The sequence below is a fragment of the Lepidothrix coronata genome, unplaced genomic scaffold (assembly GCF_001604755.1).
Source record: "Lepidothrix coronata isolate B3197 unplaced genomic scaffold, Lepidothrix_coronata-1.0 Scaffold248, whole genome shotgun sequence".
In the NCBI taxonomy this organism is placed as follows: Eukaryota; Metazoa; Chordata; class Aves; order Passeriformes; family Pipridae; genus Lepidothrix; species Lepidothrix coronata.
In genome coordinates, this window is record NW_016690428.1 from 153,416 (window position 1) to 171,390 (window position 17,975).

The 17,975-nt window shown below is 42.2% G+C and overlaps 2 protein-coding genes and 1 long non-coding RNA gene across 4 annotated transcripts in view; 1 reads left to right on the forward strand and 2 right to left on the reverse strand.

Annotated features, from left to right (window-relative positions):
• Positions 1-979: 979 nt before the first annotated feature.
• Positions 980-3,524, reverse strand: COPS9 (COP9 signalosome subunit 9). The gene is made up of 3 exons (XM_017835105.1): positions 3,391-3,524; positions 3,247-3,319; positions 980-1,317 (listed from the first exon to the last, which is right to left on the reverse strand). Exons 1-3 carry the CDS (start codon positions 3,451-3,453, stop codon positions 1,280-1,282), a joined length of 174 nt encoding a protein of 57 aa, XP_017690594.1. The 5' UTR covers positions 3,454-3,524; the 3' UTR covers positions 980-1,279.
• LOC108507276 lies at positions 3,511-17,075 on the forward strand. The gene is made up of 3 exons (XR_001878064.1): positions 3,511-3,610; positions 5,433-5,586; positions 13,830-17,075. It is a non-coding gene; the product is annotated as an uncharacterized LOC108507276 (long non-coding RNA).
• Positions 3,891-17,975, reverse strand: part of OTOS (otospiralin) — a 46,985-nt gene continuing 32,900 nt past the window's right edge. Inside the window, exons 1-4 of one of the 2 annotated variants that reach the window (XM_017835104.1) lie at positions 7,219-7,664; positions 6,820-6,910; positions 6,457-6,483; positions 3,891-4,380 (exon numbers count right to left, since the gene is read on the reverse strand). In XM_017835104.1, coding sequence (XP_017690593.1) covers positions 4,196-4,380; positions 6,457-6,483; positions 6,820-6,874 — 267 coding nt within the window. In that variant the 5' untranslated portion in view covers positions 6,875-6,910; positions 7,219-7,664 and the 3' untranslated portion in view covers positions 3,891-4,195. Of the gene's footprint in view, positions 4,381-6,456; positions 6,484-6,819; positions 6,911-7,218; positions 7,665-17,975 lie in introns of those variants that run through there. The other variant, XM_017835103.1, reaches the window with a different exon arrangement.

A 17,975-nucleotide genomic window follows, 5' to 3' on the forward strand; every position in this document is an offset into this window, starting at 1 on the left:
TTCCTTCAGGGACACATGGCAGCATCAGACACCAAGCAGAGTGTCAGAAATGCTGATTTAATGTTCACTGCATGATGAAACACAGGCTGCTCAGAAATCAACAGGAGCACAATAAAAAGACATCTAAATCCTACTAGGTTTATCGTGCTTATGTTTTTAAGCTTAGTGGTCAGCATAGACACTGTAAAATTTAAGATTTCATTTTTTAAGGCAAAGCAAAGAAAAAAATGTGAAAGAAGTAGGAGAGGAGAGAGCTTCAGTTCAGGTGAAATTTAATCAGTGCCAGGTGTTCACAGAAAGATCAGTCACAGTATCATTTTTGTGATCAATTTATGGAATACACATTGCATTTGAGATTAGACAGGATACACTCTTGACTCGGAAATAATGTGCTAAAAACTCACCTGTTCCTTTCATTCTGAGATTCCCTTTGGTCACTGAAGGGTGAAAATAAAACATTTCTAAAAACATTCTGAAAACTTGTGTCAAAATCTGAACTAATATGTCAACAGCTTAATTCATATACACTTACCTCTGAGTAGAAACGACTGCACTACCTGCTGCAGGAGAAAAGAATCCTAAATTATTTTCTTTCTATAAAGTACAATTTCAGGAATTAAATTATATTTTTAAATCCAAGCATTCCCATGGTCCAGGATCAGAACACTTCTCTGCTTAAAATATCAAGGTGAAATAACTTTTGGTTTCTGTGCTTCCTAAATTAAAAGTGAAGTACTGATGTCTTGAAACAGAAGACCACTTACACTGCTCTTAGTGTGACCAACAAATGAACTGGACTATTCAGAACAAGCAACCATCTTATCCCAAGATAATCCTTTATTGTGGGACAAACAAAACTTTACTAGGCAGCAATGCGCTCTGCCACGTATCTTTTATATAATATCCAAAAGTAACAGTGAATTATTTAAAAAATTAAATTAAAAAACCATTCTCTAAGGGAGCTCAGAACACAGCAATATCTACTTTCAAAGTATAACCCAGAGTGAAGGAGAGTTTTTTTTAGTATTTTATTCAATAAACACATCAGCAAATAAAATTTCCAGAGAAATCTACGCACAGTTTCCTAGAAATAACATTCCACAATTCCCTCCTTAGTTATCTTTAACCATCTGGTTTTCATATTCCCCGAGCAGCTTATACAGGTTTCCCCCCCCGCCTTGTGATTTTCCCATTTCAATTACTTTAATAAATAATGGACACCACAGGTGATCCTAGAGAAAAATCCACATCTCAGCACTGCATAGCTGGACAACCAAGTTCACTGGATGTCATCATCATCGAAGAGATCTTCAAAATCTAGTTAGAAAAATAAGACAAGGTAAAATTACCCTTAAAAGTTTCAACTGTTAGAAATGCACATACTCAAGTAGAGTACTTCATTATTAAAAACAGAAATAAAGATGAATTAAGTGAATGAGAGTTACTGCACCATCTATTACTGGAAATGTAATCAGGGTGGAAAGAGACAGCAAAGGTAGGCAAACCCACGGACATGTTCTCTGTCACGCACAGTTAAACTGCCCCACTTGTACAATACAAGCTGTGCAATCAAACTCATGAAAGCTAAGCTTAAAAGAAGGGGCTTTTATAACGGCATTAAGTAGCCATCACAGAGAGGATCAAGCAAGATTCCCTGAGCCCAGAACAAAGCAAGTGCTAGCTTTATGCATGCAGCAAGTCTCAGATGTAAACACTCCTGCAGAATCGTGGCTTTAGGTCACAGCATCCAGGCACACCTCTAAATGCTGCAGACTGACATTCTCAAGTGGGATTTGCTGTTAAAAGTCCCTTCCTTAAAAACATTTCATCGCTCTGAAGGTGCTAATAACATTTCTCTCTCTGAACTCATTTCAGACTAGTGAAATGTGGCTGGCTACATTTCATCTTTGGAAAGTACTTTTAACAACTCAGCTTTGTATCTTCTTTGTATATTGATCATAAACTAACAACATAACTGAATACAAGCCCTTAGTCTTACAGAAGGCAGTCTACGTGCCATACAATAAACTGAGGATTAATCCTCATTTAGAAGAGTCCTAAAATACCAATGGAATATAATACCATGATGGTAGAACTTTACGGAAATACCTGCTCCGGAATATGCTGGCTCCAACACAGAGCTAGCTCCTTCACCACTCCTGAGAGTATAACTGAAAATTCCTTTTTCTCCTGCATTCTAAATGTTAAGAACCATGGGAAACCTACTTTATTTTGGAATTAATACCAGTTTGTGATATTAACACCACTACAGCAACCAGATTTAATAATGTATCTGAAACTCTCTGTTGGAATGTCTAAACATACTTCTTGAGAAGAAGCATAGAAAACCCCTTAGTAATCAAGTGCAGTGTTCTATATTCTACCACTAAGTGGCCTGATATGTAGCTCTTTCCTCTCAAAGCAGCTGTCTATACTTATATCTAGGCTGAGAGAATTGGAATTGTTCAGCCTGAAGAGAAGGCTTTGGGGTGACCTAATTGGACCCTCCCAGTACCTGAAGGGAGCTTATGGCAAAGAAGCAGAGAGACTATTTACAAGGGCTTGGAATGACAGGACAAGGGGGAATGGCTTCAAACTGACAGAGAGTAGGTTCAGATTGGATATTAGGGGAAAATTCTCCACTGTGAGGGTGGTGAGGCCCTGGCATAGGTTGCCCAGAGAAGCTCTGGCTGCCCCATCCCCGGAGGCGTTCAAGGCAAGGTTGGACGGAGCTCTGAGCAAGCTGGGATAGCAGAAGGGGGGATGGAACTTGATGATCTTTAAGGTTCTTTCCAACCCAAACCATCTTATGATTCTATATGCATACAGCTCACTTTCAAATGCAGAAACTGCATTAAAAACAGTGGTTTATTTTCCTTCGGACACATATGCACACATACTTTAAGAGATTAATGAACTACCTATGTAATGCCCAGACACAATTTTTTGAAGTCCATTCCACGTTTTTGTATCTATTTGCACAGTTTAATATAAGTTACTTGTTATGCAAACAGATAAAGGTACTTTTCCTTGAGGTGATCAATACCAAAACTTCCACGAGAGGAAAACCACGCATTTTACCGCTCCCGCCTGCATTATTTAACACTGAAGCGCTCTTACACCGCTCACCAGAGATGTAGTTAGTGAGTTTAGCGGCCACCAGGCGCCGAAGATATGAGATCAGCGAGAAGCGAGGTTTGCTGCGACACTTCTCAACCCCCCCGCCCAGCCGGCGGCGGTCCTTACCATTGAAGAAGTCGGCGTGCACAGCTTTCTCGTTGGCGGCCAGGTCCATCAGCAGCCCCGTGCTTCCCCCTGCCTGGGAAAGCAGCCGCTGAGCGCCCCCGCGCCACGGCGGCACGGCGACGGCTCCCCCTGCTCACCCCTCACCTCGTCCAGATCCACGTACGGCCCGGCTCCCTCGGGAAACATCTCGTCCACCGCCGGCTTCATGGCGGCCCCTCTGCCCCGTCACTTCCGCGGGCAAGGAGGAACCGCCTCTCATGGCCGCCCTGTGGGCGGGGGCGCCGCCGTTGCCATGGCGAGGAGGGAAATGGCGGCCGCCATTCTGCTCACCCCGCCCTCCCCCTGTGGCGGGCCAAGGCTTGAGGTGAGGCACTGCCCTGCAGAGGGTGCAGCTGTGGTTTAAACTGGTGGTCCTTGCAGCCCCCAGAATGGGCGGACTGGTCAGATAATTCCTGTACATACACGACTCCTGTACTCTCAGAGAGTGGTTTCCTGAGTCAACGCTGTGAGCATCATGGGTAAAAAAAGCTCCCAAAACTGTGCAGCAGAATGGAGGAGTTTATTGTTTTCACGCGAAAGGATAAATTGTAAAAAATTCAAAGCATGAAATGCTGCGTGCAACTGCAGTGAGTATCACTAAGTGGCTGAGGCCAGCCCAGCTGCATTTATTGGCACCTCTAAGTTGTACAAAAGAAACTAATTTAAAGCATGAAATTCTGTGCATGGCTGTGGTATCACAAAGTGGCTGAGGGCCGCCCAGGTGCGTTCACTGGCAGGTATTCGCTCTAACACTTTGGCACTCATAAATTGTAAAAAGGAAACTAATTTGAAGCATGAAATGCCGTGTGTGACTGCAGTGAGTATCACGAGGTGGCTGAGGGCAGCCTAGGTATGTTTGCTGTCAGACAGGTATTCACCCAAACACCTCAGCACTGGCTCTAGCAAGCACTTAGCGCTCGTGGTCAGGCACGTGGTAGCCAAGGTAGCTCCCAAAAGGAAACTGGGCAAAAAAAGCTCTGGCCATTTCATTGATCCTGTTGTAGGCTCCCAAGGTCCGGAAATATTCCACGTAGGACCAGAAATCGTTGGATGAGAAAGGCCAGTATGGCAAGGCTATAGCTTCCTGGTACAGATCTTAAAAAAAACAACCAAAATAAAATGTTGCAGATTACTGTAATACAAAGCATTTTTGTTGAAAGCTTGGTCCTGGGAGCCAATATGGTTTGGGGTTCTGGGTTCCCTAATGGGGCTTATGGGCTCCTCTGGCAGGAGAGAGGCAGGGAGAGCCTTTGACCCCTCTCCATCCCTCACTCTGTAGAAGATGAAGCCAGTATTCCCTGCTCCTGATGCACTAGTGTGACAGAGTGGGACAAGATAGAGAGGAGGAATGAAGGCACACCATCCACATCTAGGGCAATTCAAGAATTCATCAGGCTGATTTAATTGCTAGAAGGCTGCTGATTATTTAAAGGCAAAGAGTGGTTGCAATTGAAAGCCATTTTTTCTCATTCCACACAATTTGCTTTGCCCAATATAAAAATATAAGGAATAAGGCACCATCATCTATACTCTGACCCTGCAGCTGCCCGCTCTGCCCACAGAGCTCCCCAGGACTGAGGCCATACTTCCCTGACATTGCCTGGGACTGCAGTTGTCCTCTTCTCAGAGGGCTGTAGGAAACAGGCTAAGGGAAGGGAAAGGAAAGGTTTTGCCGCCTGGAAGACAGCTGTTGTATTTGTGCCTGCTCTAGGAATATCAGAAAAAGTGGTATACTCATTGAAACAGTTTCAAATTCAGCAGGAAAACAAAGTCAGTTCTGAAAATGCAGAAGCTGACCACCCTTGAGCCCAAATCTGGGCAAACACAGAAGCGTATATAACATATAAACACTAGCTGAGACCACATAGTTACAAATGTCTTTCTGGGCAGCAAAGCTAAATCTAGTATTTTGTTTTGATTTAAAGCCTATTTAGATGAATGAGAGCCATTCCACTCAGCTTGGGACCAGGGTCTTTAGTAGGAATTAAGAGCCTTCAACAATCCTGTTGTCAGAGCTTAATTTTATGGAGTAAAGTTTGCAGTGCACAGGCCCAGATGGCACATAACCAAACAAATGAACCAGTGAAATGCTATCTGCAGAGGAGAACTCACTGTTAATACCAGCTAACCTTAGATTCACTTTGCAGGCTGCTGCTTGGGCTAGTGTGAAAGAAAGCCATAATTGCTGGTAATGAGAGCAACAGAACACTGCCTGAAGAGGATTGTATTTTCACATTGACACACACTCCTCTGATCGTCTCAGAAGGTTGCTGCAGAAGTATTTGCCGTGCACAAACGCAGGTGATACGTTCAAAATATTTTAGAGCTATGAAGAAATAGATTGGGGCATAGGGGGACAGGTTTGAATTATAACTTAATATTAGACCTTATTCTGTATTTCTACAGTTCATATCTGTTATGATACTCTGCATATTTGTATCTGTGCACTGGACATGCTGCTGGCTGTCCTGCTGGTTAACTTAGATGTACACCAGCAATAGCAGTACCTGATTACTGTAGATACTTCTTTGCAATTTTGTTTCCAGACAGAATTCTGTCTGAAAAGCCAAAGAGAGGTTAACTGATAGAATCATCAGCAAGCCAGTGTAAACATCATTAGGGTGTTGAGGGTTTTTTATTTAATCAAAGGCAAACACTAATCCAATGGACTAATCACATGAAGCAACATGAACCACAGGGTAGCTTTGCTAAGGGATTTAGTCCAACATTTCTGTAATTGGATTTGTGGCAATTTGTAAATTTTAAGCTTTATGTTGTGGAGGCCAGTATCTCTTGCCAATAACCAGATGCACATATAGTATTACTGTTCAGGACAGACAAAATCCTCAGATGTCTGATACACTTACAAGTCTGGTGCTTTCCAGTTATGATTTTGTACAACAGAATTAGTGACTTGACTATAGTCCCTTTTCATTTTAAGACTTTTAGTATATTAGCTCTATTATTAGACACTAATATTTCAGCTTTTAAAGACATTTCTACAAGTTCACTCTTCTTTCTCCACCAGAACTAGATGAAAGCGCTTCCACAGCCCATTGAGGTTAGTGAGCGTTCCTGCCAAAGTCACTGCTAGGCATCAGGTCTGGGAGTTACAAATTACTCTCCTAATTATTAGTGATACAAAGCAAATAAAAATACAATAGGAATTACCATCTCCATCCTGGATGGATCGGGCATCTGTGAATAAAGAGGAAACGCATTAGTACCAGCTCGTGCACAGAAAGACTTTCTGTTAATAAAAGGTTTCCCGTGTAGCCAGAAGATGACAGGGTTTAGGGTTAATGTCCATGCAGGAGCCTCTGCTTAGCCAAAGGATTTTTGTTTCTTGAACAGTAGAATAAGAAATTCCCCATTTGCAGTCACTCAGTGCTACAAACCAAATACTTATAAGTAACAGCCAGAATAGTTATGATTAATACACAAGTGATACTAAATAGAGGATATGGTATTCATAACAAAATATTTCTGGCTACTTGAAAACATAAACAAGGATAAATTCAGCAGTAATCTTACCTGTTAGCATGTTCATCAGCATGCAGAAGAAAAATAAGCCAGTAAATGTCATCATTTCTGCAAGATAATGCTCGTGTTTCTGAAAAGTAATCTGTATAATTGAGGATTATTACAATACATTAATAATCATGCAAAGTCTATTATTTCTTCTTTTAATAGAAGAATACATTCCAAAATAAAGTCTAATTATCAATTCAGGCATAACAAGATCCAATTACATTTCCTTACAGCTTCTGAACCGCAACACAGAGTATTAAAAGACCGGCAATCCTGAAGCATGTACTAATATTTTGCCTTAAGATGGCATAAATCCAAAAGGCTCCTCTGAACTGACATGAAATTAAGTGTCTTTAGAAATGTTTTATTTTGTGGCTAATTTACTTTCACTTTAGAAATTACCTTTCTCTTCTTTTCTTCTTCTTGCAGTAGTAAAGATATGGAGCTCTGTGTCAGCTAGGAAACTCCAAAAGGATTTCTACTGCTGTAAAGTAGCAGTGCTCAGTAAGGAAGGGTAGGGGGAAAACGTCACTGATTTTCTGCACCAATCTGGTTTTGTTGCCTTTAGGTATTTTAACTGCTCACATTTGCATTATATTTCAGCATTGTCCATGGAAGAGACAGTGGACAGTTTCTGCAAGGAAATCAGAATCAACTTTGGCAATAACACTTTTGCTTTTTGAAGGCAGACGGAGAAAATCCAGAGGCAAATTCACTGATTGCTACCATTGCTGCCCTCTGGATTTTCTTTCTCTATAAAAATAGATTTTCAAAAACCTTATTTGAGCAAATTACTAAAAGGATATGGAATTCCCTCTCCAGCTGAGTCACAAACCCCACAAATGCTTGACACTGCTTTATGTTCTTACTTGGAACACTTAAACTGTTGGACTGATTTCAGCTCTGATTGGCCAATGGTGACCATATTGATCACCATAACTGGTCTACTCTGGCCTCAAATCGGGAGGCCTGGAGACATGCCATCTATAACGCAGCTGTCTCCTTCGAGAACACACGCAGGATCACTCTCCAGGAAAAAAGGCAACGCAGAAAGAACCGTGTATTGCAGAATACACCATCTAAGGAATCTTTCTGTTGTGCCTTTTGCAATCGGATATGTCTGTCACGTATTGGCCTCATAAGCCACCAGCATGCCTGTAGCAAATGTGGATAGAGCCTTCCCAAATCTTTGTTCGCGAAGCCTAGCCATGATGATGGGAACCCTTAAAACCTGCACCTTAAAGTGTACACAGGCACCAAGTGCCCACTAAAAATCCATTGGGTTATGCTAAGTAAAGCAGGAGGTCCCCAGTGACCTCAGTCATGCTGGTGGTGCAGGTGCTTTCAGAGGGTCATTAAGGTGCATTGAAATGCATTTTCACATTAAACTGAATTCCTGGAAAGATTCCTCTGCCAACACCAAGTAGTGCTTTGGGCTCCAGCCTCTGCAGGTTGCTGAATGGATCCCGTGCTTTCAGAAGCCTGGAGGGGAGACAGAGTTTGGAGAACACTCAGCTGACATGGACATCTTGATTGATTTTCTTTTATCACAAAACTCCTGATGGCAGTGGGTGGGGTCAAGGGCCTAAGGTGTAGCAGAGTGTGTCCTGTGATGCATGGGAAATGTGGGGATTTCTGTGCTCCTCGAAGACGTGGCTGTTGAGCTCATCTTGCCAAACCAGGCAGCTATTTCCAGAGGGCTCCTCTGCTGAGTGGAGCTACTGAAACACCAGTGCAGAGCTCAATGTGCACGTTCCTGCTGCAAGATCTGATCTTACAGTTGCTGATCTGAGCTGTGCCCTCTCACTAGGCATTTTCAGTTGCCTTTATGATCTACAAAATCATTCTGTCTCAGTTCTAGACACCTGCATTTCCTAACTCTGTGTGTGTGTTGATGTTGGTGCTCTTGCTCTACCACATCCACCCATGTGCCACAGGAGTACAGAGAAAGTCTCCATACTCACAAAGTCCCGGAGGGGAGAGATCCAGGTGAATGGCCTTGCAGGAGGCCCCAGCTTTGCTGGAGTTTGTTCCTGTCTATGCACAGAGTTAGGTAGTTCTGCCAAGAATTAATTCAGGATGTTCTGAGCAAGGGAAAAAAGGGTGCTTTGTAGCACACTAGGCTGTGCCAACTCTTGTGGAGGCTGAAAAGAAAAATATTATGAAGGCAGAATCTATTCCATCTTTGAAAGGCTTTAATCCTCTTGGTGAATATTTCCTAAGCCTGTAGGAAGGGTCCCTACATCAGCCAAGTTCTGCTGGCACCTTTGCCCCACTCCCCTGGATTGTGGCACTTCCCTTGCTTAGTGGAGTCCTGTGGTGCAGATGTACCCAAGTTCACCCACCAGCACTGCCTGCAGAGCCAAACTTTCCCTTTCGCTGCCTAGTCCGTATATCCTCTTCCAATAAACAATCAGAAGAACTGAGGTGTACTAATATACACAGAAAACAGTCATCAGCTGTAACTGAATAATTACCATGAAGCTCCTTCTGTACATATCTATCAGTAGCTTTTGGTTTTGGCAGTTGATAAGCAGGAGGAGTTCCAAGTGGGAGGTGAGATAACATATTCTGGATGATGACAAAGGAGAATAATGACGTTTCTGCTGCAGCCACATCCTGCAGCTCTACCCTCAAGATATTAATGGTGCTGTAGGAGAATAAAAAAGTCCCAGAAGTTATCAGATTCAGGGTCACTCTGGTCACAACATGATTTGCTACAGCACTGGATTATCATGGGAGGATTCACGTAGCTATTGAGGTTCATGCTGACATGCACCTTTACACCTATCTCCTTTACACCTTCTTATTCTGTCTTTTGAAGCTTGGAGTTGCCCATTCCAGAACTAGGAGACTCACCCATCTGACATTGTGTGACAGTCTTTTAACAATTACACACAATTTAATTCAAATCCAAGTTTTCCACTTGCTAGTGCACATATTGGAGATGAAAATAAATTCCCAGTGTTTTCATGCTAAAGTAGGTCTAGGAAATTATAAAAAGAGGGATGAGAATTAGCAATGAGAACAGTTGCATCGGGGGATACAATCTCTTCTATCTGCAGTAGATACTACAGCACTTAAGAGTGCTGAGAGAGTCCAGTGTTTTAATTTCTATTCATTTTGGAAAGAAGTTCACTGTTCTACTTTTTTTTCAAAGCACTTATTTTTGCTGGCAGCAAGTTCTTCAGGTGCCAGACTCTAATGTTTGCATGGAGTTTTTTAGATAAGGGCATTGATTCATAAAAGCTTTGCTACATGAGAGAAGGGGTTGATGGTTTATCCTACCCACCCATCCCAGGAGGATCCATGATCAATCTGTACTTTTTGTAGATGGCTCTCAAAGCCAGAAAATACTACACAGAGCTGTGTCAGGGACATAAATCAATCAGAGCACAGAGGACATTCCCTTGGGAATAAGGGAATGCAGTTTGGGCAGCACAGTTGTTTGTGTGACTCGATGGGTATTGGTGTCACAGACAGGATCTCCCTTGAAGGAAAACTGTTTATTCCAAAACATGATAATTGCTAATTTTTATGATCGATCATTCTGTGATAAGACAATCAGAGTAAGGTACCTTCCTTCCTTTCTTTTTTTTGACTTTATGACTGTGTGACTTAAGGACTTTTGACTTTACAAGTTATTTTTCAGGTTTTTTCGTTTTGTTTTTGAAGTTAATGTGCACATTGTAACTTAGTGCTTTCTGGGGAGAAAGGGGTGAAATTTTGGAAATTAACTTTTACGAGGGGCCCCCCAGATAAGCTCACCCCGGTTTTGCTGTAACGTAACTTTTAAGAGGGGCTCTCTGGAGAAGATCGCTCCAAATTTGTAAGGTAACTTTTTAAGAGGTAACTCTCCAGAGGAAGGAGCGAGACTTTGGGAAATTTGCTGTAACTTTTAAGAGGGGCTCTCTAGAGAAGATCACTCTGAATTTGTGGTGACATGGAACATAATGTGCAAGCTCTTACTAATCTGTTAGATGAATTTGGTGCCAGGCCATCTCTTCTGGGAATGGAATGGGCACAGGATAATTGGTGTAATATTCAAGCAATTGTTGATTGAATCTCTACCCTGCAGGCAGGGGTGAGAAAAGGTAAAGGAAAACCTATCATTTGTTCAGTGTTAGGTGCAGTTGTAATAACTGCAATTAACAACAAAGAACAGCAGCAAAAAGCTCACATGAAAGTGGTTAACTCACTGCAAGAATTGGTTAAGTCTTTGCAGATGGCGTTGGAGGAACAAGCGGCTACTGCCACTGTCCTCCAGGAAGAGATAAGGAATGAAAGGGCTACAGCCCGTGCACTTTGAGAGGAGCTGTATGCAAGATTAATGAGAGAAGGAAAAAGGGAGTCAGAACTGGAGTCATCTAAAGAAATATACCCTCTCTCTGACTTAAAACCTTTGCGTGATCAAGTGGAAAAGCTGTCGGTGTCTCTCCGTCCCCTAATTAAAACAGAATACACATATGAGGGCTCGGATGATGATACACCTCAAATAACTACAAAAGAAGTCCCTTATACAGCAACTGAATTAGCTAAATTAAAAAAGGAATATAGCAGAACTCCTAAAGAATCTGAGACTGAGTGTGTTTGGAGAGTCTCTCTTACTGGAGGTGATCAAATTTTGTTATCAGAAAAAGAGGCTGAAGGGTTTTGGGGAGCCGGAGTTTTCCTGACCACAGGAGATAACCCTGCACCTTGGTTCCTTACCCAAAGAGCAGCCTATTGGGCTGGAGGACTCAACCCCTTAGAAAGGGGAGATCCTCCGGCTATAGTGGGAAATGTTAATCAGATTGTAGAAAGTGTTCAAAAGGCTGCTTGTTTACAAATGATGTATGATAGGGAATTAACACCAAGATGTGAATCCCTTATGATGCTGCCTGTAGACCCTGAAAGAAGGATTCCCCTTATCAGGGGACTCCCTGAGGCTATGAAGCCCTTTGGCATTCAGCTAAAAGGACAAGTAGAAAGCCTCACCAAAGGGGAAAGAACTGCAGCCACTTTAAAAGCAGCTTTAACCCCCAGTTGTTACCGTGGAGAAAATAAGATGTGGACCTGGGGATAAGTGGCACAGGAATTAATTAATTATGGAAGAAAATATGGTCCAGTACCCTCAGTTACTACTGATACTAAATCAATTCGGCGCACAGAATGCAGAAGTACTCCAGCAAGACTCAGAAAGGTAACGTTCATCTCTGGACAAGGAGGACCCACTAACACTGGGGGATACAGGGAAAAAAGGAATACCCTGTGGATTGCGGGCTTGCAAAAGGGAATCCCAAAATCCCTAATGGATGGCCAACCCACAGATAAATTAGAGATATTAATTCAAGAATGGCCAGTAAAGGAGGAACCCCTGAAAGCTGTCCCTGCTACAGCCCCTGCCCTGGAGGGGTCACAGCAAGGGGAGGTGACGGGAAACTCCTCTCTGTTTCCTCAGTAGGTAAGCTGGGGGATGAAGGCTGGTTTTACATTAGACGGCTTACCAAAAATTCCAAAGGAGATTTGTTAATAACCTTTCCTATTGGTCCCCGCAGAACTCCCGTAACTTTTTTGATAGACACTGGTGCTCAGGTATCTGCCCTGAAAATTAAAGATGTATCTGTATGTGGAATCACTCCCTCACGTAAAGGCATATTTGTTGCGGATGCTTTCGGGAACATACAACCCCAGATAACAGCAAAGGTAAGATGCTGGTTACCAAGGGAGGAGAAAGCAGTTGAAACCCTAATGATTTTGGGTAAACTTCCTACCAGTTTACTGGGACTAGACCTCCTGAAGGCAAGGTCTTGGACTGATGAGGAAGGAAACATATGGGCTTTTGGAAAAGAAATCCCACATCTGTGTTTACTAAGTCCTGCCCCTGCTCTTCCTCCCTCCCTAGTAACCAGTGTCAAACCTTACCCCTTACCCTTGTGAGCAAGGGAAGGAATCGCTCCAGTTATTGGAGATTTAAAAGGAAAAGGAATATCCCTCCTGAAAAGGTTCAACCTCCTTCACAAGAAGTAAAATTCCTGGGAATTTGGTGGAAGGGAGGAATGGTTTGTATTCCCCCAGACACACTTACCTGCCTAGACCAACTTAAAACACCAGAGAATAAAAAAGATTTGCAGCATGCTTTAGGCCTGCTGATTTTTTGGAGAAAACACATCCCTGATTTTTCAATAATTGCACGACCCTTACATGATTTATTGCGAAAAAAGGCAAAGTGGGATTGGACCCCCCTTCACGATGAAGCCCTACAACTCCTGATTTTTGAGGCCAACACATACCACTCATTAGGCCCCATACACCCTACTGATCCAGTACAAATTGAGTAGGGATTTGCAAGTTCTGGACTGTCCATACACTTATGGCAGAAAGGACCTGATGGTCCCACCAGGCCTATAGGGTTTTATTCACGCAGTTTCAAAGATGCTGAAAAACGATATTCTATCTGGAAAAAAAGGCTTATTTGTGGTGAGTATTGTTTTTCCTGAAACAGAAAAAATTGTCCGTCAGCAACCTCTAATTTTAAGGGGACCCTTCAAGGTCATCAAGCCTGTTTTGACAGGAACCCCACCCCCTGACAAGGTGGCCCAGCGAGCTACTGTTCGGAAATGGTATGCTCAAATTGAACATTATTGCACCATTTTTCAGGTAACAGAGGGAGCTCGCAAAAATCTTCCCTGACAAGATGAGGTAACTTTAAATAGCACAGTTGATTCTCCACCTTCTGAGATTGAAGCAGCACCCCCATACTCAGAACAATTGCAGAATGTGTGGTTTACTGATGCCTCAGCTAAATGGGAAGGTAAAGTTTGGAAATATCATGCTGTAGCTTTACAGGTACATACAGGAGACAAAATAATAACTGAAGGAGAAGACAGTGCACAGGTAGGAGAATTAGTAGCAGTTTGGAGTGTATTTAATCATGAAGCTGAAACCTCTGACTCTGTATATGTCTACACTGATTCTTTTGCTGTGTTCAAAGGGTGTACTGAGTGGCTCCCCTTCTGTATCTATCCAATCAGATAACGGGTCACACTTCACAGCTGCCATCGTCCAGGAGTGGGCCAAGGAAGAAGGAATCCAGTGGATATTTCACACACCATATTATCCACAAGCAAATGGCATAGTGGAAAGAACAAATGGCCTGCTTAAATGATTTCTAAAACCTCAGAAATCCAACTGGACTAACCGACTATGGGATGCTGTAAAAATGGTGAATGACAGATGGGGAGTAAATGGCTGTCCCAGACTCAGAGCTTTTTATCCACAGCCTCCCTCTCTGATACCAGCAACATCAAAACATGAGAGTAATCAGAAACCTTCTCACCTTCCTGGACAACCTGTATTAGTGGAACTACCTACTGTAGGAGCTGTACCAATGGTACTCACCACTCCCTTGAACATATACACCTGGAAAGCAAAAGATGGTTATGGCAAAGAACACAAAATAAGCTCTCGGTGGATTGTTCCTACATTTTAATATTGGGCCCTAAAAGGGGCCAGAAAGATCTTTTTCTTTTCTTTTACAGGTAACTGCCCAACGGAGAAAAGTATTCAGAACTGTGAATGAATAATCTCAGATTTGGACTATGGTTCAGTTTACTGGTAACTGTAGTTATAATTTGTTAGTTATGTTTGTATGGTTACTTACCTTGTACGTGTGCTTAGCAGAACAGACTGTTAAAAGTGAAAATCAAAGGAACCTTGCCTGGGAACTAGACAAAGGGTTTGCAAAAATATGGAATCATACCGATCAGGGTCTATGTGTAACTTTACCAGAGTCTGCTGAACAAGGATTGTGATTTTTTATGATACCTTTGAATTTATCCTTTGTTTTTAACATGGCTAGCGTGACAGCCCCATTGCCCCACACCCGAAAAGTGGACCAACAAGACCAACGGAGCCCAAATACTCTGGAAAGATATTCCTATAGTACATGGCCTTTACCAAACTTACACCCCATCTCCTAATATGACTCAAGACTGGATGTCACGCACCAAATATTGTAAAACAATAAGGTAAATATAACCATCTTATCTCCAACTGAATCCCCTCACCCGTCTATTACATCAAGTAAAGGTGAATTTAAACCTGGAATAATAACCTTTGAGAAATATAATGCTAGACAACCCTGCCTTATTTAGACACGTAATCCACTCTTTGACCCATTATACTCACCAGATGTATACAAAAGTAAAACATGCCACAGTTTTTAGTCCTTCCTGGTGTGTACAACTTCCTAACGTAACAAATATAACTCCAATTAACAAGAAAAACTTAATGTGGGCATGGTCTGTACAAGCATTTTTTGAATTCAAATTTACAGAACCCAAATTTACCGTGCCTCAGGTAGAAGAAAGTCCCTTATTCAATTGCTCAAAGGTTATAACATGCAAAGAAGGACCAGGAGATCCTCCAGAAACATGGTTTTCACTCAGAACTAGAACTTTGATAAGAGATATGTGTACTTGTTGGAGATACCCTTCTAAAGGCTGGAGAAATCAGGATGAATCCTGTAACTCGACCTACAAATATCTTCTTAATCCCTGTGGAGTTCCCTATACCCACTACCCAATCCACGGTACTCCAATAAATACTAAACCAAAAATCACCATCCTTGACCATGCAGACAATACTGACTGTAAAACTGCAAAATATATAGCCCCTCTGGGAATGGCTTAGGGATGCTCTGATGGAAAGTTTTATTCGCATTTGTCATTAGAGCAGCATGCTGGACTTAGGTGTAGTCCTGGAATTCCCTCTCTTTGCCCCAGACATGTCTTTACTTTTACTAAAGGGTCTAAAGAACATCATCATCGCAGTGTTATTCCCTCTCCAAAATCAACACAAAGGCCAGAATGGGCAGTTAAAGGAGTTGATTTTCCAGATTATTACACCACCTGGCAAAAAGCATCCCTTTTTCTTGAGAATTTCTTTACCCCCTATGTCACCTTAAAAAGACACCAATTTGTATTAGAAGATATTACCTGGCAATTAAGTGTTTTAAGCAATTGGACACAACATGCATTTGGGGAATCAAACACTCAAGTCCAGCAAACTACTAAGATGACATTGCAAAACAGATTAGCATTAGATATGTTACTGTTAAAAGAACAAGGTGTTTGTGGAATGTTAAATTTATCAGAAACCGAATGCTGTGTAACAATTTATAATGCTTCAACCTCCATTGAGAAGGCATGAACAACAATGAAAGAAATAAGTAACCACACTAGAAATTTGTTTTATGCAATGCAACCACCAGAAGTGTTAGATGGAACATGGGTTACCAACATCCTAGAGTCTTTTGGACTCACTGGATGGGGAAAATGGATAGCACAAATTGGAATAGCAATTGTCATTGGAATTTTGTTCCTAATTACTGGCATTGACCTAGTTAAATGCATGATAGACCACTTGCTTGTTTATTTCTCCCCCTTCGCTATATTCGCTATATTCACATTACCACCATTGAAGAAAACTACCTTGATGTGCCGAGAAACAATGTCGAACCACGAAGAACCACGGGGTGTGTAACAGACAGATAACATACAAATGCCAAAAATTATGTTTTGCCATTGTTTCTGCCTGTCAAAAACTTCCTACCAAAAATTCTGTGTCAGTTTTCCATCAGAAGTCCTCACCAGAATTTTCCTACTGGAGTTTTCCTGCCAAAAGATCCTGGTATTGTTCATGATTATCATATCTCTGCGAACATATGAATAGGGCTACGTGCCAAGAAACCACACACAACCTCCTCGGAACACTGTAAAAGATGAGGAAAAGTTTGGGAAAAGCAGGGAAAGAGGAGTGGGAGAGAGAATTGGCTATAGCAGCTAAGGATCTCCTCCGCCTCGCCCTCACCTTTTCTTCTGCCACCGTAAGCTGCCTGCCATCACCAGAGACTGGACTTCTGCCGCCTTGAAGTGGACTGAGACTCACCGTGCCACCCACGTGAGTTTCTCCACCCTGACCGTATTTCTGAGGGCCAAGAGGTGCAGGTCGAGACCTCCACACAGCCTGGGACACAGCCCGGTGTGAGCGGCGGCGAGGCCCACAGCCTGGCTGCATTCCAGAGAACTAAGACCCCCTGCAGCTAAAGAGATAACATCGAAAGCGGCAGAGACCAGAGAAAAAAAAAGGCAAAAAACTGCTTCTCTCTCTCTCCCCCCCCCACCCTACAGACCAGCTCAGATGAAAAGTTAGTTTTGATGGTGTCTTTTCTCTGCTTCTAAAAGTAATCTTAGCATTTTCCAGCCTTTTCTTATTTTTTCCTCTTTCTCTTTGCATCTCTTAGCAATTAATAAAAAACAGTTTTGGTATCAACAGATAACTTGTATGAGTTTTAATTTTGCTCAAGGGAATATTCGAATCTAAAAACTCTTTCTGCAATATTTAAGCAGATCATAACAATGGGGAAGACTCCTGGAGCTGCCAGCCCTGCTAGCCTGCCTTCAGGTGGGACCTTGCTAATGGGCTGTTTTACCCAAAGCCAACCCCTGTGGAGCAATTCAGCCTTCCTTGTTGATTAACTAGAAGCAAAGATAAAGGAATACATAAAAGCAAGCTTATGGATGCCTTTGTTTTCCCAATAGCTATATTAGACTGCTATTGCACACACACACACACAGAGAAAAATCTGTAATCCTCCAGCCACTGAAAAAAACCCATGTAATGTAATGGCCAGTCTTCGCGAGCGAAGATTTGGGAAAGGTCATTAACCCTAAGAGAAAAAAACCCATGTAAGTGGTTTTAAAAAACCAGAATCTTTCCTATTTAATCAATAGACAAAAGCACATGCATGCAGAGCACCGTAAGAACTTATTTAAAAACTAAATAGCACTTACAGCTGCACCTGAAGTGCTTTGCCCTTGGGCTGAGCGGACAAAATGTTCTCTGCTGGGCTGCAACACTTTTGTACATCAGAAACAACCAATGACACTGATATATAGACCATCACTAGAAATACAAATGTTTGATTACTTCTTCCAGCAATGTGGTCCAAATAATACAGGTCGAAAAGAGATTCCCAGGACTATATGATTTGCTCAGACAGGTGTGAATTGCCCTAGATATTCCAGGTATTCACAGCTTCATTTTCTTTCCTTTGAGCTTTGCTTCACTTTTCATGAATACAGAAGCTCCAAAAATGTTTGATAATGCTGCATTAG